At 45.8% G+C, this 19,134-nt stretch overlaps 1 protein-coding gene and 2 long non-coding RNA genes across 3 annotated transcripts in view; 1 reads left to right on the top strand and 2 right to left on the bottom strand.

Moving 5' to 3' along the window:
- Window positions 1-19,134, bottom strand: part of LOC103392418 (uncharacterized) — an 82,126-nt gene that overhangs the window by 54,956 nt on the left and 8,036 nt on the right. The window contains exon 2 of the long non-coding RNA XR_522904.3: window positions 1,746-1,887. This is a non-coding gene — a long non-coding RNA (uncharacterized LOC103392418). The remainder of the gene's footprint in view (window positions 1-1,745; window positions 1,888-19,134) is intronic.
- igfbp5b (insulin-like growth factor binding protein 5b) lies at window positions 9,720-19,132 on the top strand. Its single transcript, XM_008329025.3, has 4 exons — window positions 9,720-10,538; window positions 16,747-16,961; window positions 17,086-17,205; window positions 17,787-19,132. The coding sequence occupies exons 1-4, from the start codon at window positions 10,205-10,207 to the stop codon at window positions 17,919-17,921; spliced, it is 804 nt and encodes a 267-aa protein (XP_008327247.1). The 5' UTR covers window positions 9,720-10,204; the 3' UTR covers window positions 17,922-19,132.
- The window catches only part of LOC112488309 (uncharacterized), a 2,647-nt gene continuing 2,494 nt past the window's right edge, over window positions 18,982-19,134 (bottom strand). Inside the window, exon 2 of the long non-coding RNA XR_003052226.1 lies at window positions 18,982-19,031. This is a non-coding gene — a long non-coding RNA (uncharacterized LOC112488309). The remainder of the gene's footprint in view (window positions 19,032-19,134) is intronic.

Here is a 19,134-nt window from a genome sequence, read left to right on the forward strand (position 1 = left end):
CCTCAACATGATTCCCAATTGGAGGCTGCTGTACAAAAAGGCTTCACTGATGTGTCACATTTTCTTTCGCCCGCGTCCGTTTGGACTAAAACTCCGCTCCCGTTGAAATATTAAGTGATGTGAAACTAGACGGTTTTACTGCAGCGCCACTGTCAGGACGCCATGGTCATTAGGCAACTACTTCACTTAAGTCAGCCCGCGCCGCGCTGCTGCTGCGCCGCCTTCACTCAGGCTACGTCAAAGACACGAAACCATCTGCTGGGGTTTACGGTCCTGGAGTCTGCTTTGGTTTTTAAAGGGTTTGGAATCTCAGGGAAAGTTCTCCAGGTCCAGGCTGAAACAGAATTTGACTCAAAACATCTCCGTGCCCAGAGACACGTCTTATTCACGTGGACCTGGCAGAGAAGGCGTGTTTTCCCGACTAACAACACGAGAGGAACTGTTGACTCAGGACTACGGCCGCAGTGTTGAAATACTGAGTCGTGTCATTAGTTAATCTTTCTTTACACCTGCGCTCAGACGTTCACACACACACACACACAGAGAGGATTTTTTTCCCTTTTCTTTTCAGTACATTTTCTTCTTCCAACAGAGGAAAAAACCCATTAGTAACGACTCCCCTCAGAATATTGTTCTGTTGACAGTAAAGAACTCTGAGAACCCGACAGCGTTCCCAGTGTTTTGTTTGTAAGTCACGCCAATAGAACGGCACGAATCACCTCCTGAAACCAAGTGACGATGGTCTGAACTGAGGTTCGGTCAATGTTGCTCATTTTAATTCAACAGAAACGTAAATGTTTATTTTAGGAATGTCCGATATTAACCTTTTGCCGATAAACAACATGGCGATATTGTCCAAACACTTCATTTTCGATCCCGCTCTCGACCGACACCAATACAGACCTGGTAATAGTTATTAATTTATCTGGCACCAGCAGCGTTGTTCTGCACACAATCCCCTGATTAATAAAATACATTTATAAAATGGGAGCTCCTAACGTCTGTGACATCACTCTCTGGGTCACGGTGCAGCTACACGGCGTTGACCCTGAACGAACTCTGGAACAATAACAATTCAAGCCTGAACTTCTAGATTTTTCCACTGAGTCTGCAGAGTTGGGATCATCGATCAACCCGTAATAAAAACCTCCCCTGTGGCCCACAGGAAATCCACCATCGGTTCTGCCAACGGCAGAATCCTCTGACTCCTCTCATGGTCGGAACTAACGTCTCTGTGAAGCACTACGTTCAAGAAGAAGAAGGAACTGAAAAAGTCTCTCAACCGACAACTCACACACTGACAGACTGCAGAACCAGAACCAGAACCTTGGATCGATGAAGAACATCAAGCTCACTGACCTAGTACTGTAGTACTTGTACTGCAGTGATGTTCTTTTATATCATGCCGTTTCATATCATATTGTGTAATGTCATATCATGTCCTTTGTCATATTGAATGGCGTCACATGGTATCACATGGTATCACATGGTAACGTCCTATATCTTAATGTATTGTTTCGATCGTATCATATCACATCATATCCTAGCATGTCCACACATCGTGTTGCATTGTATCGTATCAAATCATATGGTATCACATTGCATTGCATCATATTGCATCCTACGATATGGGGTTGTACGGTATCATAATGCATCGTATCGTATTGTATGGTATCGCATCGAATCACTTCGTATAATATCGTAACACCAGTAGAAGGACCAGCAGGTTTATCTACATCACTCACCCAGGTCACTGCTGATTGGCCGCGGCACCGTCACTGCTGCTGTGGTGAAAATCCAGATGAATGTTTGAATGTGGACTTCATAGAGTAGACCTCACAGAGTAGACCTCGCTGTTCGAACTGCACTCATGTGTCGACTCTGGACCTGTAACAGAGAAGAGATAAAAGTTGTAGATATATACATACGTATATATATATGTGTAAATATATATAGATATATATATATCTGTAGGTCTTTTATTCTATATACATATACATACATATGTATGTATATGTATATATATATATACACATATATGTATATACATACATATATGTTTATACATACATATATATGTATATATATATTGACTGTGAGGATCAGTGTATTGGCTGTTTATAGTTTAATGGTTCTTGCATTTTCGTCCTATATTTAATATTTATTTGACAGCCACAGTGGAGCAGGGATTAGATTGGGTTTCGCAGGATTTATCTCCTTCAAGGACCTGGTGGAGACCAGGATTGTTATTCCAACGTGGAAACCGGCTTCTGGAAATGTCATTCCTGTCGACCCGGCCTGAACAAACACACTGAGCTCCATATAAACGTAACGTGAAACTCAACACGTGGCACTTGATGCACTTCACGTCCAAATCGAACTTCCTCAGTGGTGTTTAATGCTGGGTAGGACCAGGACTGGGACCAGGACCAGGACCGGGACTCCACTCCTGTAGGCTGTTTGGCTGCTGGCTCCACAGTTGGAAATGAAGCCCTGGAGACCAGGCCCAGGTTAAAGTGGTAAAACAGGGACAGAAGAAGAACTGGTCCAGAGGCTGAAAGACTGAAAGAAAAAACTGAAGCATGTGGACCTGTGGGGGAGGACAGGGGGGAGGACAGGGGGAGACTCAGTCCTGTGGGTCGGGTCAATGTGTTTAACGGGACGACAGTGGGCTGTCCAGGTCACTATCTGTACCACATGGGCTAGAAATACACTGATAACAACACTGATACTGATGACGATACTGTGTTTATAAAGATATATGCAGGATAAGAGGGGAAGGTAGAGGGGGAGGTTTGGGGGAGTGATTGTTGGTCCAATGACACTGATGCAGTCAAAATCCAGACTCTGTTTTTTTATCAGCTTAATCTCATGTCTTCACATCAGCTCTGTGTTCTGGTGGGTTTCTTTCCAAGACAGTTGGAAGAAAACAGTTTTTCATAAATCTGTCCGTGACAAAGGAGTGAAGGCAGTGAAAAAAAAACTTTTTTCTTGAGTCGCTCAGTTTCCATCGTATTCAAGTGCGAGTCTCATGTTCTGGCAGGACTGTGACAATGAGAGATTGGATGGCACAGACAGAGCAGAAACCTGATCCTGGAGCGTCTGCCGGGGAGGTGGGAGAGTCGGGGGGCGAGGGGGGGGAGGGGGTCGGGGGGCACCGCACCTGACTTCAGGACTCACGTCCAGTTATGAAAACTCTCCAAACCCCCGGGCCACAGCTTGAACCACGGCCACTGAACACAACGACAAATGAAATCGAACAAACAGTGAGCACCCTGGAAAACTCTCAGACTCAGACTCAGAGTACTACTTCAGGTCAGATTTACTATATAAAATAAATATTTCTCATTAAATCACTTCCTTCGGATTCGTGATTTTTAAACCAGATTTAAAACAGAAAAAAAAACAAAACCAAACAAACGTGTCAGGAATCACAATCAACCAGGAGGAGACTCAGTGGAAAACTGTTGCGTCCTGAAGTCAGCGTGTCAGCACTTTAGGTTGGGACGGCTGCGCCGGTCCTGCTGTGGCTTGTCAACGCTGCAGCGCCTGAGGAGCTGGGAGACGTCAGTCAGTCAGTCAGTCAGTCAGGAGGAGCACGGAGCTGCTCTGTCTGTCTGACGTCTCCGTTCCTTAATAATATCTGCTGGACTGTCCAGCTCAGCAGGTGGCAGCAAAATTCCCGAAATACGTTTTCCAGTATTTCATTGAACGAAAGGTGTGTGTTTTTTAACATCCTGACGGCAGCGTGAATTCTTCAACAATTTTCTTATCAAAAAAAGAAACATGCAAAAATAAATATATAAATAAATATAAAAATTCATTTTTTTCTTATAAAAAAAGAAACATGCAAAGATAAATATATAAATATATATAAAAATTGTATCATTAAAGTTTAAATGTCTATTCACTAGGGATGTTTGATAATATCGGCCGACCGATATTATCAAACATCCCTACTATTCACTGATTGAATAACTGATCAATCAACATCAAACATCCCTACTATTCACTGATTGATTAATTGATTTATCAACTTAAACAACAAAAATAAAATCTGATCACACCTGGCGCCATCTGCTGGAGTGGTCAATGCTGTGAAGCTGGAACTTCAGCTTCTTCAGCTTCAGCTCCGTCACTGTCTGCAGAGTAACCACCAGCAGCACCAACTTGCATGCGAGTGTCAGGCACCTGCAGCCTGACTCATCATCAACATCGGCACGCGCCTGCACTAGAGCACGCCACCAGCCCATCCTGGCACTGCTGTGCCGGCTGTTTGCCACCTTTGCCTCGGGCGGTTTCTGGTAAACCGTGAGTCTGACGCAGCACCTGCTGTGAGGTTGGACTGACCTGGATGGAGCAGATCTTTGTTCGCGGCTTGGCTTCATTTCCAGGTTGACTCAGTGTTGTTTTCTACTGATACGTACCACTGATTACTGCAGGTACCAGTTACTGCAACCTGGAGTATCTGCAGAAACTCTCACCGTCCGACACCCTGGTTTCTCCTTTCTGTTTTATTCAAACCTTGAACTTAAAGTTCTTTTTAACAGCGGTTCTGATTGGTCGACACGACTCAGCAGCAAAACTCAAATGTTCAAAATTCAATTTCCCAGTTGAACAAAGTTTTAAATCACTCACTCCTGACCGCTGGTCTGCTGCTCCACAGACACAGATGTCCAACAAGTGGCCCAGTGTGTACCAGGTCTGTGCCCACACCAGGTCAAAGGTCAGAGGCCAATGAGTTCCACAAGTCCTAAACCTGTGAGTGTGTGTAATGTGATACAGTGCACGGGTCAGTGGTCACATGCTGAAAGCGGGGCCACATGTTGATGGCGACCTCTTGACCCCCCCGCTGCCTCGGTCCACCCTTGACGTGTGGCAACTGGGCCCCAGTTCTGATCACATGATCCTGCTGCCTGTGGTTAATGAGGGGCAGTTGTCAAATGAGCCATGGGCCGGGGGGTGGGGGGGTGGTACTGTTGACATGACTTTACTGGTAAAACAGAAAGACCGATGGTACTAATATTATTGACATGGGTCAGAAAGTTCTCAGACAGGTCTCCTGCAGACGTTAGTGACATCGTAGCGCTCTCGTTATGAACAGAAACTAATCGTGTATAATTAACCTAGCGACCTGTCGTTAACCACTGAGCTAATCCTCCAGGACCTGCAGCTCCAGACCAGAACCACCAGTCCAGTGTGGAGGTAACCATTAACCACTGACCGCTCTGACATGGTGGCCAATCACAGACTGATTATTGTTACATATTGACCCCAGTTTAAACCTGTTGAACTCACTGACCTGCTGTTGGATCAATCATTACACACACACACACACACACACACACACACACACACACACAGACCTGCCTCTGACGGCCTTCATATCAGAACAGTTAAACAGAAACGTCACCGTTAGAGTGGAGCCAGACAAAACAACAACAACAACAACAACAACGTCGATACAGTGGAACCTCGGTTGTCGAACAAGCCAACTTCCATAAATCAAAAAAAAAAGTGAGAAAAACAGAGTGAATAAAGACATTATACGAAAGCATGAGAACAAAGATGGTGTTTCAGAGACAATAATTAGTGAGAAAGCGAATCGAACATCGTCCAATCAGGACTCGTCAGCAGCCGTAAGGACCAATGAAATGACCTATAGCTTTATTCTTTATTCAGTTGTGTTGATCTCCTTTGTTAGATCTAATTATTTTTCATTGGTTTCCTGTATGAACCTGTTCACAAAATACTTGTTTGAATCAGCAATCATCCAGGAAGTCCAGGAACCGATTAATCCATTTGACACTGATTCTTATCGGAAACATTCCGTGTTCCTGAACGTCCTTCAGGAACGAATTCAGTTAAAAAAACCGAACAACAACAACAACAATATCAACAACAACAACGCAAAGAAATGACATCAAAACTGATCAGAGCTGTTCTTCAGGTGAGCCCTTCAGGAACGAATTCAGTTAAAAAAAACGAACAACAACAACATCAACAACGCAAAGGAATGACATCAAAACTGATCAGAACTGTTCTGCAGGTGAGTGTGAACCTGTGACCTGCTGACGAGGAATCTCATCATGTGGTCGACTCTCCTGCGACGACGTACCACACAGACACACAGACACATACTTCAGGGGGTAAAAGACTGTTGTATGTTACACCCAAACACGCCCACACTCATCATTAAACTGTCAGACATGAATTGGAGAATGTATTTGCGGACAGTTAACACCCATAGTGTTTCTACCGTGCATTATCGTGAACTTGTTTTTCTTTCTGCCGACACGCAGAGTCTGACGTAACAGAAACGTGTTAATGTGTGTGATCTGTTCGCAGCCCGGTCCTGGCACGACAAAAAAATTAAAAAATTAAAAAGTGTTACAGTCTGTTATTGTCCTTGATGACATCAAAATATATATTAATGTGTAGAAAATATACTCTTGCATTTTCAAATTTAAAATACAGTTATACACTGAAATATCACAATATTTTGTTTCATGATACTGTATCAATATCAATATTCTACTTTCCTCCAATATTGAAAAGGATAACGCGATATCTGGGTTTGGCTGCAAATATCGGTATCGGTAAAAAGTGTTAAGTGACAATATCAGCAAAATCGGATGGCGGCAAAAAGTGAAATATCGAACATTCATAATTTTCACTTATTGTGATTAGCTACGATCATGATTAATTATGATTAATTCACAGCTAGCCTGTATTAAAGTGGAATATTTGCAAATATATATATCAATATATATACAGAGGGCTTATCCCCCTCCCTCCCCCATTTTAGTCCAACACCGAGACACTGAGAGCTGGTACTGTTTATCATTGTTCCTGCACCAGTGACAGTACTGACGTACACTATGAAAAATTCAAACAAGCTACAAAAAAAGGGGGAGGAGGGTGAGGGGGGTAAATGTACAGACCTGCCTAAGACATTTGCTCTGTTAGCTGTGTGTGTGTGTGTGTGTGTGTGTGTGAGTGTGTGTGTGTGGAGTGTTTACAGCTCATTGGAGACAGTGACACATTGAGGACGTCGTAAGTGTTTACAGAACACTTGGCCTGATGGAGAAAAATCAAATATTTGTCTGTTTAGTAACGGACTTTGAACTAACACACACACACACACACCTAATCATCCACTCAGATGAACAAATACTTTTGTGTGCGTCCGTGGCATAGACCCCCCCCCCCCCCAACCACCCCCCCCCCCCCCCACATCAAGTGGCATAGACCACCCCCACCCCCGAAACCACCGTCTGTCCCAACAGTTCAACTGTTTCTTGTCCACTTGTTAATAAACTGTAAATAAATAATTAGTAAAACACAATCCATGCTGCAGAACATCGGTACAGTATCGTGAAACAAAGTATCTCAATATTTCCGTGTATCGATATTTTCTTACACTCCTAATATTTACTGAAGAACTCCAGGGTTAGGCCCGGGTTCTAACCACAGAACCGTTCGTGTTCTTGGTGACAAAACCCATGCTCGGCCCCACACCCGAGTCGACTAATCCACCTCTGGATGATCTTTGTTTTCGACTGCGTCAGGTCGACCAGAACATCGGAGGCTAAAAACAGACGGCCTCCGTGTCAGGGTTTTACTTATCTCGGAGTTTCCGTCTCACGTTTCATGTAACAGGAGCAACGTAGTAACAGGAGTTTAACCTCGGACGGGAACTTATTGTGTCACTTCCTGTTTCCCTGCTGGTGTCTTATTGTCACCTAGCCTAGCGGTTAGCAACCAGGGCTTCTCTCTCGCTTTTCGTGCTAAATGTTTTTTTTCCAGGTGACCAAGAACTGGACAGGAAGTGGTGTCTGGAACTGAAACGTTGGTAGCGGGGAATCAGTGCTGCTAAACTACAGCTGGTGTACCAGGGGCGGCAGGGGACGGGGGTGCTGGTGGGTCAAAAAAGACCACGACAGTATCAGTTTTTGTGAACTGACAATCCCCCCCCCCTCCCCGAGGGTGAGGGAATTGAGTTTCAACCAATTTGTGAAGTGACTGTGTCAAAGCCGATGTGGACGACACCGTTTTTACTGAGAACTCAGAGACGCAGCTCCTCGGTGCCACAGAATGTTGTTGGTTCAATCCCTCGTCTTCTGTCTCGCCTCCTCGACTAATCATCAACGAACCAAAGGTGGCGCTCTGCCCACTCCGCTCCACTGTATTAATGTGTAACGTCTGATCACGTTGTTGTTTCTTTGTTTTGTTTTTTGTTTACAATTTAACCATGACTCAAAGTTCAACAACTGACCCTGACGAGAGGGAGAGTTACCCCGGACCCCGGCCCCCGGACCAGGGCACCAAAACATAAACAGAGGGGTAGAAGTTCCAGAGAAAAAAAAACATCACAGCTAAACTGTGTTTTTATATCAGTCCCACAGATGTCACTAAAGTCAGACTGTGTGACTGTGTACTGACTGGCTGTGTACTACTGCAGTACACATGTACAGTCACTCAACAGAGTACGCTCACACTGCAGTATTACCACAGATTTATACACCACCAGTCTGCATACTGACAGAGAACATGTCCATGTTTTACCACTGTAACAGTGCCTCCTAGTGGCCAGCTGTGGCAATCTCTGTACACACGCCTAGTATTACTGTTCATCCCACAGATACTGAGGAAGAACTGGAACTGATACACAAGTCAGAAGAATCCAGAGAATCTGATGATAGAACCGATCCAGTCACGGATGGAAAAAACAGCCCTGACTTGGCCCGGAGCAGAGACGACTCAGCAGCAGAGGCAGCACACGCTGAAACCATCAGGACTCACTGTGCCTGCAAAAGGCCAGAGGTTCAAATCCCAGGGTTGATGGAACCAGAACAGTGGGATGGGGGGGTCTGTATGCCCTCGTGGTTAATGGGGGTGGGGGGAGGAAGGTTACATGTAGGGTTAGGTTAACTGTTAGTGTGAATGGTTGTTCGTCTCTACATGTGACCCTGCGGTGGACTGGAGAACCGTCCAGGATGTGGCCACGCCCCACGGTCTGGCTCCACCCCCCCTGTGACCCTGAAAAAGGTTGAAACTAAAACAAAATTTAAAACAAATAAAGTCTTGAAATAAAAGACAATAAATCAATAAATCATCACCAACAGACAGAGGACAGAGACTGGAGCTCAGTCCTGTCCTCTGGTGGACGATCTTTGACATGTCTCAGTGGTTCTGGCAGAGACAGCTGTCACTGTGTGTGTGTGTGTTTTACAAAAATACCACTGTTTTTCAATTTCTTTGGGGGGGGGGGGTTTAGGGGTAGGGGGGGTGAAGGGGGGTTGGGGACTTTTGGGGGGGTCAGCGGTCTCCTTGAGTGAGAGGGTCCAGTCTGAGGTCCAAATTAGGGTGGAGTAGAGTGGGATTAGAATAAGGGTCAGATTAGAGTTTGGGTTAGGACTGAGATTAGGGACATATGTCTGCGGGAGGTGTGACAACCAGAAAAGAAGTGTGTGTATGGGGGGGGGCGAGGAGGGGGGTTATGATGTTGTCATAGTTAGACCTAAGACTTCTGCATATTTTATTGTAAATTATTTCGTTTTTACACAGGGCAGTGTTTTTATACCTCTCTCTCCCCCCTCCCTCCCTCTCTCTCTCTCTCGTGCATCCCTCCAGTATTCAGAGTATCCTTCTTCTTCTCCTCCTCTTGAAAAAAAAAAACAAAAAAAAAAACTCTTGGCTTCCTGCCAGGCCGTGGAACAAGTGCGCCTCCCTTCCCTGCTGTTTAGCGTATTCATAGTTAGGGGTTTGGGCTCGGCTGTTTTTAAAAAGCCACGGCAGCTCTCCGGTTGATCAGTCTGCTCAGGAGAACTTGTGCCGGAGAAAGTACCAGAGGAGTCCGGTCTGAGGAGAGGAAACCAGCTGACACACTCTGTGCCGAGAACTCTTTGCTCCTGCAGAGGACCGAGGACCTCCGGGGGGAGACACCGCCGCTGTGACCGTCCACTCAGCTGCACTTTATTATCATTATCATTAATAATATTCATATTAATCTTATTTTAATTTAGCTTCAGCTGAACTCTTGGATGAAAAACCTCAGGCATTAGCTTTAAAAATCGGATTATCTGCCTAAAGCACTGTGGTCATTAGACCAGCCCCCCCCACCACCACCACCCCACTCCTCCTCCTCCTCCACCTTTTGCTCGCAGGTTTTATTCTCTGACTGCAGAGAAACACCACAACAATGATTGGGATTTTTTGCCCGCTGCTGACACTCGTCCTCGGCCTGTCCGGGGGTTCGGGCTCGTTCGTGCCGTGCGAGCCGTGCGACCAGAAAGCCATGTCCATGTGCCCTCCGGTACCGGTCGGCTGCCAGCTGGTCAAGGAGCCGGGCTGCGGCTGCTGCCTGACGTGCGCGCTGGCCGAGGGGCATGCGTGCGGTGTTTACACCGGGACGTGCACGCAGGGACTCCGCTGCCTGCCGAGGAGCGGCGAGGAGAAGCCGCTGCACGCCCTTCTGCACGGCAGAGGAGTGTGCACCAACGAGAAAGGATACAAGCCCGCTCACGCGCCGATAGGTAAGCAGGGCACGCGCACAGAAAAAAAAAGTATGTGATGTGATGACTTGGAAGCATATATGAGAGCAAATGTGTTGGTGAAGACGGGGAAGTCAGAAAGTTCTAAGACACATGGACAAATGTTTACGGATTAGAAAGAAGAGGGGGGGGGGAAAGTCCAAGTGACGTCATAGGCGGTGACAGCGTGTTTGAACTGAGACGCTGAGGAAAAGTATTCATCATTTATCAACTGTGCAGACGCCAACACGTAATATAAAGGATGAGTGTCAGTCAAAAAGTTCCAAGACAAAATATTTAAATAAATAAATATTTTTTTACTTTTAAATTCCTGCAGGGAATTCCTAGTTTGTGGAATTCTGCAGGAAGTCCGTGACTTCAGGCTGTTTGTCTAAGGACCTGTTGATGACGTGAAGAAGTTTCAGTTCAACTTTGGTTAAAAGTGTGACGTTTGCTCTAATTTGGAACTCTGATGTCAAACACTTGACAAAGAGTTCCTGGAACTGTTTCAAAAAAAAAAAATCAGATGCTGCTAAAAATTCTTTGAGTCTTAGAACTTTTCGACTAAGCACATGCTATCGTGTCATCCAACGATGGCTAAAAATTCTTTGAGTCTTAGAACTTTCCGACTAGGCACATGCTGTCCCGTCATCCAACAATGTTTTTAGTCTCATTTCATAGTACAGGCCACAGAGATGGTTGCCTAAGGCGCCACCTACTGGAGGGGCCACTGCTGCAAGCTCTCAAATAAACCATTAAACAACAAATGAACCAAAATAAACAATAGTTCTGGTACTGGTCCTCCGTCTTATTTGACTGTGATTTAGCCACATTTCAACGTCCGTTTTCTTTGTTTTATATTTTAGTCCATGTTTTGTTCTGTTGGAACGAGGCCCAAAACAATTAGCAAAGTTCGTCAATTCAAAGAATTTTTCTGGCTAAGAATTCATCTGGTCTAACGTTAGCTCTGTACCAGGACTGTTGTAGCTAACATTAGCTCTGGTGTCTGTACCAGTACTACCTCGACATTTGCGGTAGTACTGTAGTATAAGACTCAACGGTTCCAGGAGCTGCTGATGATCTTTGCAGCCCGGTGCAGACAGCAGCTGTCAGGCTGCGGTCATCCAGAGCCAGACGCGGTTGACGACGAGCCAAGTCGGACTAAGACGAGTGATTTAGGGTTGATCTGATTTTCTTTTTTTTTGTAACGTTCTCTTCGCTCTAAAAATCCACCATTGATTTTGATCATTAATGATATTGAATATTAATGAAGTGAAGGATCACAGTTTTAACGGTAAACTCTCTGCTCTACACCAGAGGCAGCGACGAGCTGCTTCAGCCGCTCTGTCTCCACCTCGCTTTGGTTTTAGGTGAGGCTGCCCTCAGGTTAGTGTTAGAGTCGGGTTACCACTAAATCTGTAGCCTGTGCACGACCGAGTGTGTGCACGCGAGTGTGTGTGTGCTGAAGTAGAGAGAAACAGCGAGGCAGAATGGAGTAAAAAAAAACTGTTAGCTTAGTAAGGAGATGGTTCTCAAACTGTGGCAGGTGGTACCTTTAGTGGAACGCCAAAACTCCCATGTTGATTAAGGGACTCACAGAGTTGTTATGCTATATATGCTATAAAAATATTTTGTTAAAATTTCTTCTGATTCAAAATTTTAAGTATATTTGCGTGGTACCTTTAGTGTTCTGGGTAATTTGGTGACGGGGACGAGGGGGTCCAATTAGTAAACTCTCTCTCCCTTTTTCAGAATTGAGTTGAAGTACTATTTGTAGTACTACTTATAATTATTCAGAGTGCCTTTGTCTGATGAATAGTCTAATAACGGAACTAGTGACAAATGATTCTTCGTCATGTTCGGGTCAGTCTATCTGATTTAGCTTTACTTCAGTATTTGAGTTGAAGTACTATTTGTAGTACTATTTCACTATTATTCAAAGTGCCTTTGTCTGATGAATAGTCTAAAAACGGAACTAGTGACAAATGATTCTTCATTATGTTCGGGTCTGTCAGACTACTGGTACTGAGAGTTTTTTCTTGTGATGTGGTCCATTTTATAAACAGAACCAAAGCTGGGCTTTATTTCTTCTTTACTGCTGTTTGTCGCCCCCCGCCTCCTAGTCATGACATTACATCAGAACAGATTTCCGCAAATGACTGACTGATTTCGGGTCTCCGGTGTGTGTGTGTGTGTGTGTGTGTGTGAGAGAGAGAGAGAGAAAACTGCCTGAGGTGTCATCACTCACAAGCTGACATACAATGAACACCCAGACACTTGCACGGCCACGCCCCTCCGTTTGTAGCAGACACACACACACACACACGTACAGCTCCAGCTTCTTTGTTGCCCTCTGAGATAATCAGAGCATCTTTTCAGTGCAGTCACTGCTCCGGCGCTGACTCACACTGGTGATTCAGCAGAATGCCTGCGGCTTTGCTCTTTTTCTCTGAAGGGCCTTCTGTTCCACAGCTCCGTGGCGTGGAACTGTTGAGGTGAACTTTTGGCTTCCTGCGGTGTGGGGTTGCAGCTGTCCGTGCGCCTTAGAGGCCGAGCGGAGCAAACACGGGGAGGAGGGGCTCCAAGTACCGACTGAGGCAAAAGAGTAATATTTGCTGCCCTGCAACCCCCGTCCCTCCCCAACTCCCACACCACCACCACCACCACCACCAAATCCATGCCCTCCCCCCTCTGCTGCTCATAAAAGCCCCAGCCACCACTGTGCATCTGGTTTCATGTCCCAGCAGTGCACTAATTAATGTCTGCCTGTCCCCGGATTCCAGTCGCAGAGATTAAAAAGCACAGGAGGTAGTAATGTTCTCCATCGGTTCCACGGTTCTGTTGAGTGAGTGAATCAGACCTTTAGAAAACTATTTACGGCACCAGGACTATTATCCTCTGAACACACGGTCCCTGCAACAAACTGTTCTTTGTCAATAAATAAAGTACCGCGTACATGTACCGGTACAGTAAGTAGATCATCTGTTCAATGCCCTACTGTAGTTGTTCTTGAGGTGCGGGGGCGGGGCGGTGTCAGATCAGGTTCTCCAGGTTCCTCACACAGTCCTGAAACATGTAAATCAGGTAAACTGTTCACTTTGGTCTTAAAGATTTTGGAGCTTATTCAGAAATGGCGTAGTTCTGGGTTCGAAGCCCATTTTGTCATGAAGTCGTGATGCCAGAGAACAGGACGTACGGGTCACGTCTTCTCAGCGACCCCCGTCACACTCCGCTTTACTCACACACAGTCGTCACCATCTGCTTCTCCCACCTCCACAGCTGGTCAGGGCTGCGGACATGAGGTCCAATCCCTCAGCCTAACGACAACCAGCCACAGTTTGAGCACCGTCTGCTGGGAGCATTATGGACACACCACAGTTACTGTCACTCTGCTCACGTGTGTGTGTGTGTGTGTGTCGCTGCCGTCTGAGAGCTTCATGACAGACAGGCAGCGTATCTGGTTCTAAACCCGTCTCGCTGCAGCTGATCTGCTGTGAGGAGTTTGATTCATGTGAAATGTCAATATGTCACATGAACCCATGACAAAAAAGCTGCAGATAAAAGGTTACACCGGGCTCCGGCCTCGGCAGCAGAACCGCCACAGACCGACCAATGAAACAACGGCACACAGAAACAGGTTTTTCGTGACTAATGGGACATCGACACCCAGAAAGACCAGTGACCACATCTGTGGAACGAATCAAACGGACCAGCGAAGTCGCTGCTCTGGGCTTTTAACGCGGTCATGTGCTCAATGATCTCACCACTGACACCTGGTGGCACGCCAGTCTGGCACAAGAGAGGACGCCACAGGGAAGGTGCTGAGAACCCTAGACACCAGTAGAACAAAAACACAGTCCTCTAAGGTTTCTGGAGATTTGAAAAAACAATGAGGCTCCAGTGACGTCTCCCAAAGGTCAGAACCTGAGAAAGGTCAACCTGACTGTTGAGCTCCTGAGAATCCAAGCTGTCAATCAAATGTCTGGAGTTTTACTTGACTTTTAATTTTGGATCCTTGCATCACTCAACCCCCCCCTCCCCCATGCCCACCACTCAAAATTCAAAAAGGGGTTACGTTTTAAGGCCGCCTGCGATAGAAAAAAAGATAGAGAGAATATTAATAACCTGCGATGCCAGGCCGCCTGCGATAGAAAAAAAGATAGAATATAGAGAGAGATAAAGAGAGAATATTAATAACCTGCAATGCCCTGAGGGAACGACAGCCGAACCACGATACAGCGAGGGACGACTGTATCAAAAATGTCCCCATCTTCGTTGCAATACACTTACGTACCACTAAGGGCCCACAAACCCAGGTTGACTGAAATCAAATATTCTCTATGATTTGATTTTTTTTTTTACTCTTGAAGATCCAGTGGAAACACAAACCCAGCGTTTGTTCGCTGTGTGGACATCTGCCCACAGGAATCGTGGGATATTGATGGTACATAATTGCGTGTACCGGTTAATATTTAAACAGAGGAGGATCAGGTGCGCCTCCTCTGGCTCCTCAACCTCTTTGGCTCTAATGAAAACTTGAGGAAACCAGTAAGACGGAGAGCAGCGGCGCTTCAGGAGGAAGCTGCTCATGACCCGGCTCACTTGGACCGGGTCCAGGGCCCTGGCTGATTTTCAGCAGTTTAACACAGACTCTCTAAGCCTACTTTACAAGCTGGGTGTCCTGAACATGGAAAAACTGAGCTACCGTGGAGAGCCCACTCCAGAGAGCAGGGAGTGAAGCAGGGGAGAAGTCAGATGATACTGTCCGAACAAAAGCTACATGAAATTCAAAAAGCAGATTACGGAGCTCCGGGCTCCTTCACTCCCTAATCCCCTGAACAAGGGCTTGTTTTTTTTTTCCTGGAACCATTTTCTTCTGCATGGTTTTAAGCTTAAATGACATCACAGCCAAAACACCACGAGCAAACAGCAAGTTCTGGTAATCGCCTCCTCCACCTCCCGCACGCCACACCCTCCCACCACTGGGAAGATCACTATTCAGAGTTTGTGTCCATGTTTTAATCGGTACCTTTTCTCTACATGGAAATAGTCGATTCAGCGTTTTTTTTTTTTCCTCGACAACTCCTATTTTCCAACACGGTCTCTGGTCGACACACACGGTTTGATACGATGTTCAAAGTGCACGGCCAACATTCCTCTGGTTCTGTGTTCCACAGCGGGTTCCCTTGTCAGATAAATTTAACCAGGTCATCCACTGGAACAGTTCCTCTGCCACTCAGCGCCTGGCACAGTCCCCACAAACACTCTGTATCTGTGGCACAGCTGAGCTGAGGAGGGGGGTGGGGGAGAGGGGGTGCTGATAGAGGAGGGAGTCTTTCTTTGGTTTTGGAGAGAACCTGTGGCTTCAACAGACTCAGCCCCAAAGATAGTGGGGGCAAACAGGTGGGGGAGGGGCCAGGGTTTGGCCTGGGGACCTTATATTAAGTGGAACTTCCAGTTCTCTGAGACTATAGTGCCCTCTGGGGGAGATGAAGTCATGTCTGAGGAATTAAATCAAATGTGACAGAAATGTTCTGGTGTTTCCACGAAGCCAAGAACTCTTTCCTCGGCTTGACATTCAAGGCAATTTAATGTGAGACACACAGAAGTCTGGGAAAGTAGTTCTGCAGCAACAACGACACATTTGCACCAAATTCAGGAACGTGTGACAAGAATTCGCTTGAAACTGATAAGATCTGCTGCAGAACGTGTCCAGCTCTGTATAAGATGGGATCTAAACGGTAAAAAACGAACCAAACCAGTGACACATCTGAAAAAGAAGAATTAGCTGCACCAGGGGCGTCAAATTAAGGCATGCAGCCTAATTAGATGTCAAGTGGGCCGGACCGGAACAGTCATAACATAATTAACTATAAGCAACAACAAGTCCGGTTTTATACAAATTTCTTTGGAAATCTTCATATTTAATGAAATGTCATTTTACAAAACTTCATGAAGACGAAGTGTTTCTGATTTTTCTACTGTCAAAATGTATCAAGTGGGCCAGATTGAACCTCTTAGCAGGTCAGTTTTGTCCCACAGGCCTGAGCTATACTGTCATTGTATACGCCCAAAGCACCACAGACTGCCAAGGTGGGGATTCAAACCTGCAATCCTTTGTCGACAGGTCGCCTCTCCTCTCACCACTGAGTGGTGGTTTTGTCTGAGTGCGACCTGAATTCAACTAACTCTAACTCTTTGTTTGGTTCAGATCGTGAGTCTCGAGAGCACGAGGAAACCATGACCACAGACATCACAGAGGAGTTCCAGCCCGCAAAGGTACCGCTCCTCCCCAAGGACATCGTCAACAGTAAAAAAGTTAATGCACTGCGCAAGGAGCAGAAGAGGAAGCTGGGAAGGCAGCGTTCAATGGGCTCCGCCGTCGACTACCCCACCCTGCCCATCGACAAACACGAGCCTGAGTTTGTGAGTATTAGCTCGAAGTTTTACACTACGTTCAACCAATTAGGTCATGTCGACATAAAGAGAGAGACTGTAACAGTGGGAGGTGAATGTGATTGGTCACCGTCTTCCTCTCTGGTCTCCTCAGGGTCCATGCAGAAGGAAACTGGACGGAATACTTCAGCAGATGAAGGACACGTCCCGTGTGTTGGCTCTGTCTCTGTACCTTCCTAACTGTGACAGGAAAGGGTTCTTCAAGCGAAAGCAGGTCAGTTTCGTTTCTGACTCAAATATCTTTGGAATGTTCCGTTCATTCGTAGTCACTTTTCATGAATATGTTTTAAAACTGAACCGTACACACACAAGCGGTTTATTTGACCACAAACTTCCCACTGCTGTAAAGTCCACGAACGTGTGAGTAAAAAAGATTTAAGAGAGAAAATTCACTTAAATAAAGTATCTCTCGCTCTCGCTCACTAAAATGAAGCCGAGATAAACCCTAAAGTCTAGACTAAATTAAACCTAACACACAAAACCATTAGCAGGACAATTAGCTGCGACAAACCACCCCATTAGCAGGACAATTAGCTGCGACAACCAGGGCTGGTTCAGAGCAGGTTTTGAGGGGAAAAATGACCCAAATCTTCTAGCAGCCTATGAGGTATTTCTTGACTGTTTACTGAATTATTGAGGCGTTCACATCCAGTCCAGTTCAGTGCAGTACCTCCTTACTACCAGTAGCAGGCAGCACTTAAGGAGTATATACTTAAAAAGAGTCTGTTGACAAAAAAAATTAACCAAAACATTTACAAACTTGTTTAACCAATTAACTTCATCTTCCAACCACAGTGTAAACCGTCACGCGGCCGAAAACGAGGCATCTGCTGGTGTGTGGATAAGTACGGTATCCAGCTGCCCGGGACGGACTACAGCGGCGGAGACATTCAGTGTAAGGACCTGGAGAGCAGTAACAATAACGAGTGAGGCGGGGAGGACCACCTTTGACCCCTGTCCCTCATCCCCTAACTTCCACATAACCACGACACCTCCTGACTGAACACCACCCGTACGCTCCGCCCTTCGTTCACTTCGTTCAATTCACAAGAATTATTTCTTTTTGAATTGGGGAAAAAAAAGATAGAAAAAAAGTCGACCAAGCACTCGTCTCCACACAAGGAGAAACGTCTCCCAATATTCTACAGTTATCTTGACTTTTGTTCAAAGGATCCCTCGAGCTGGTCCCCCCCGTCTGCAGAGCCACGCAAATTTATTCAGACGCTATCTTTTCTAGAGGCAGGAGGTTTTTTGTACAAAAATACTTTCTATAATTTAAACTAACAAATTATTTAGAGGAGAAGCATTAGGCACACTGATTGGAAAGAGATCAGCTCCAAGCTGCGGAACCTGACGCCTCCGTGGAACTGAGGAACCAACGACATGTGATCGGGACACTGTGTGACAGTGGACTCTATCTGGACACGTGGGTCAGAGCACTTATCAAACAGGGAACCTTCTCAGATGTGTACTGAGTATTTTTACAAAATGATGCATGTTTGTACGTGTGTGTGTGTGTGTGTGTGTACAGTGTATGTGTCGTGTACTGATGGAGTGAGCCTCAAAACAAAGAATGTCTTGATATATGTCCTTCTTCAATGTTCTAAATATTAGCGTTAGCACAGCTCGCCGTCGTCCCGGGCGTGGCCCAGAACTACGTCTCCAGACTCAGAGCTTTCATAAACGTGTCGTGAACGGACGGTTCAGGATGATCCTGGTGTGAACGGCTCGTCGACATTGTTGGTACCTTGATATACCATCCGTGCCTATTTCAACTCAACTCCATGCAAAGAGAGAGAGAGCTCACCCCTAGTGGTGAAAGATTGACACTCAGCTGAGGTGTTTGGACTCGGACTGAACCAAACTCTGTGTCCAGCCCAGTCGCCCAGATTTGGAGCATTGTATGGGCCGTTTTCTTTGCCTTCAGTGAAGTGAAGACCCTCCCCCCTCCCCCCTTTGACCTCTCACACTTTTGAGCCATGTTTCTTTATCAAGTCGCCCCCCCCCGTAGCGCTACTGCAGTTTAATCATTGTGTATACCTTTCAATATAGTTATTGAATGTTTATTTGTAGAAACGAAGTTTGTTAACTGTAATTGTTCTTGTAAAAAAAAAAAAAAAGACTTGTAAAAAATTTTTAAAGG

Source organism: Cynoglossus semilaevis, chromosome 16, assembly GCF_000523025.1.
Source record: "Cynoglossus semilaevis isolate Cse_v1.0 chromosome 16, Cse_v1.0, whole genome shotgun sequence".
Classification (NCBI taxonomy): domain Eukaryota; kingdom Metazoa; phylum Chordata; class Actinopteri; order Pleuronectiformes; family Cynoglossidae; genus Cynoglossus; species Cynoglossus semilaevis.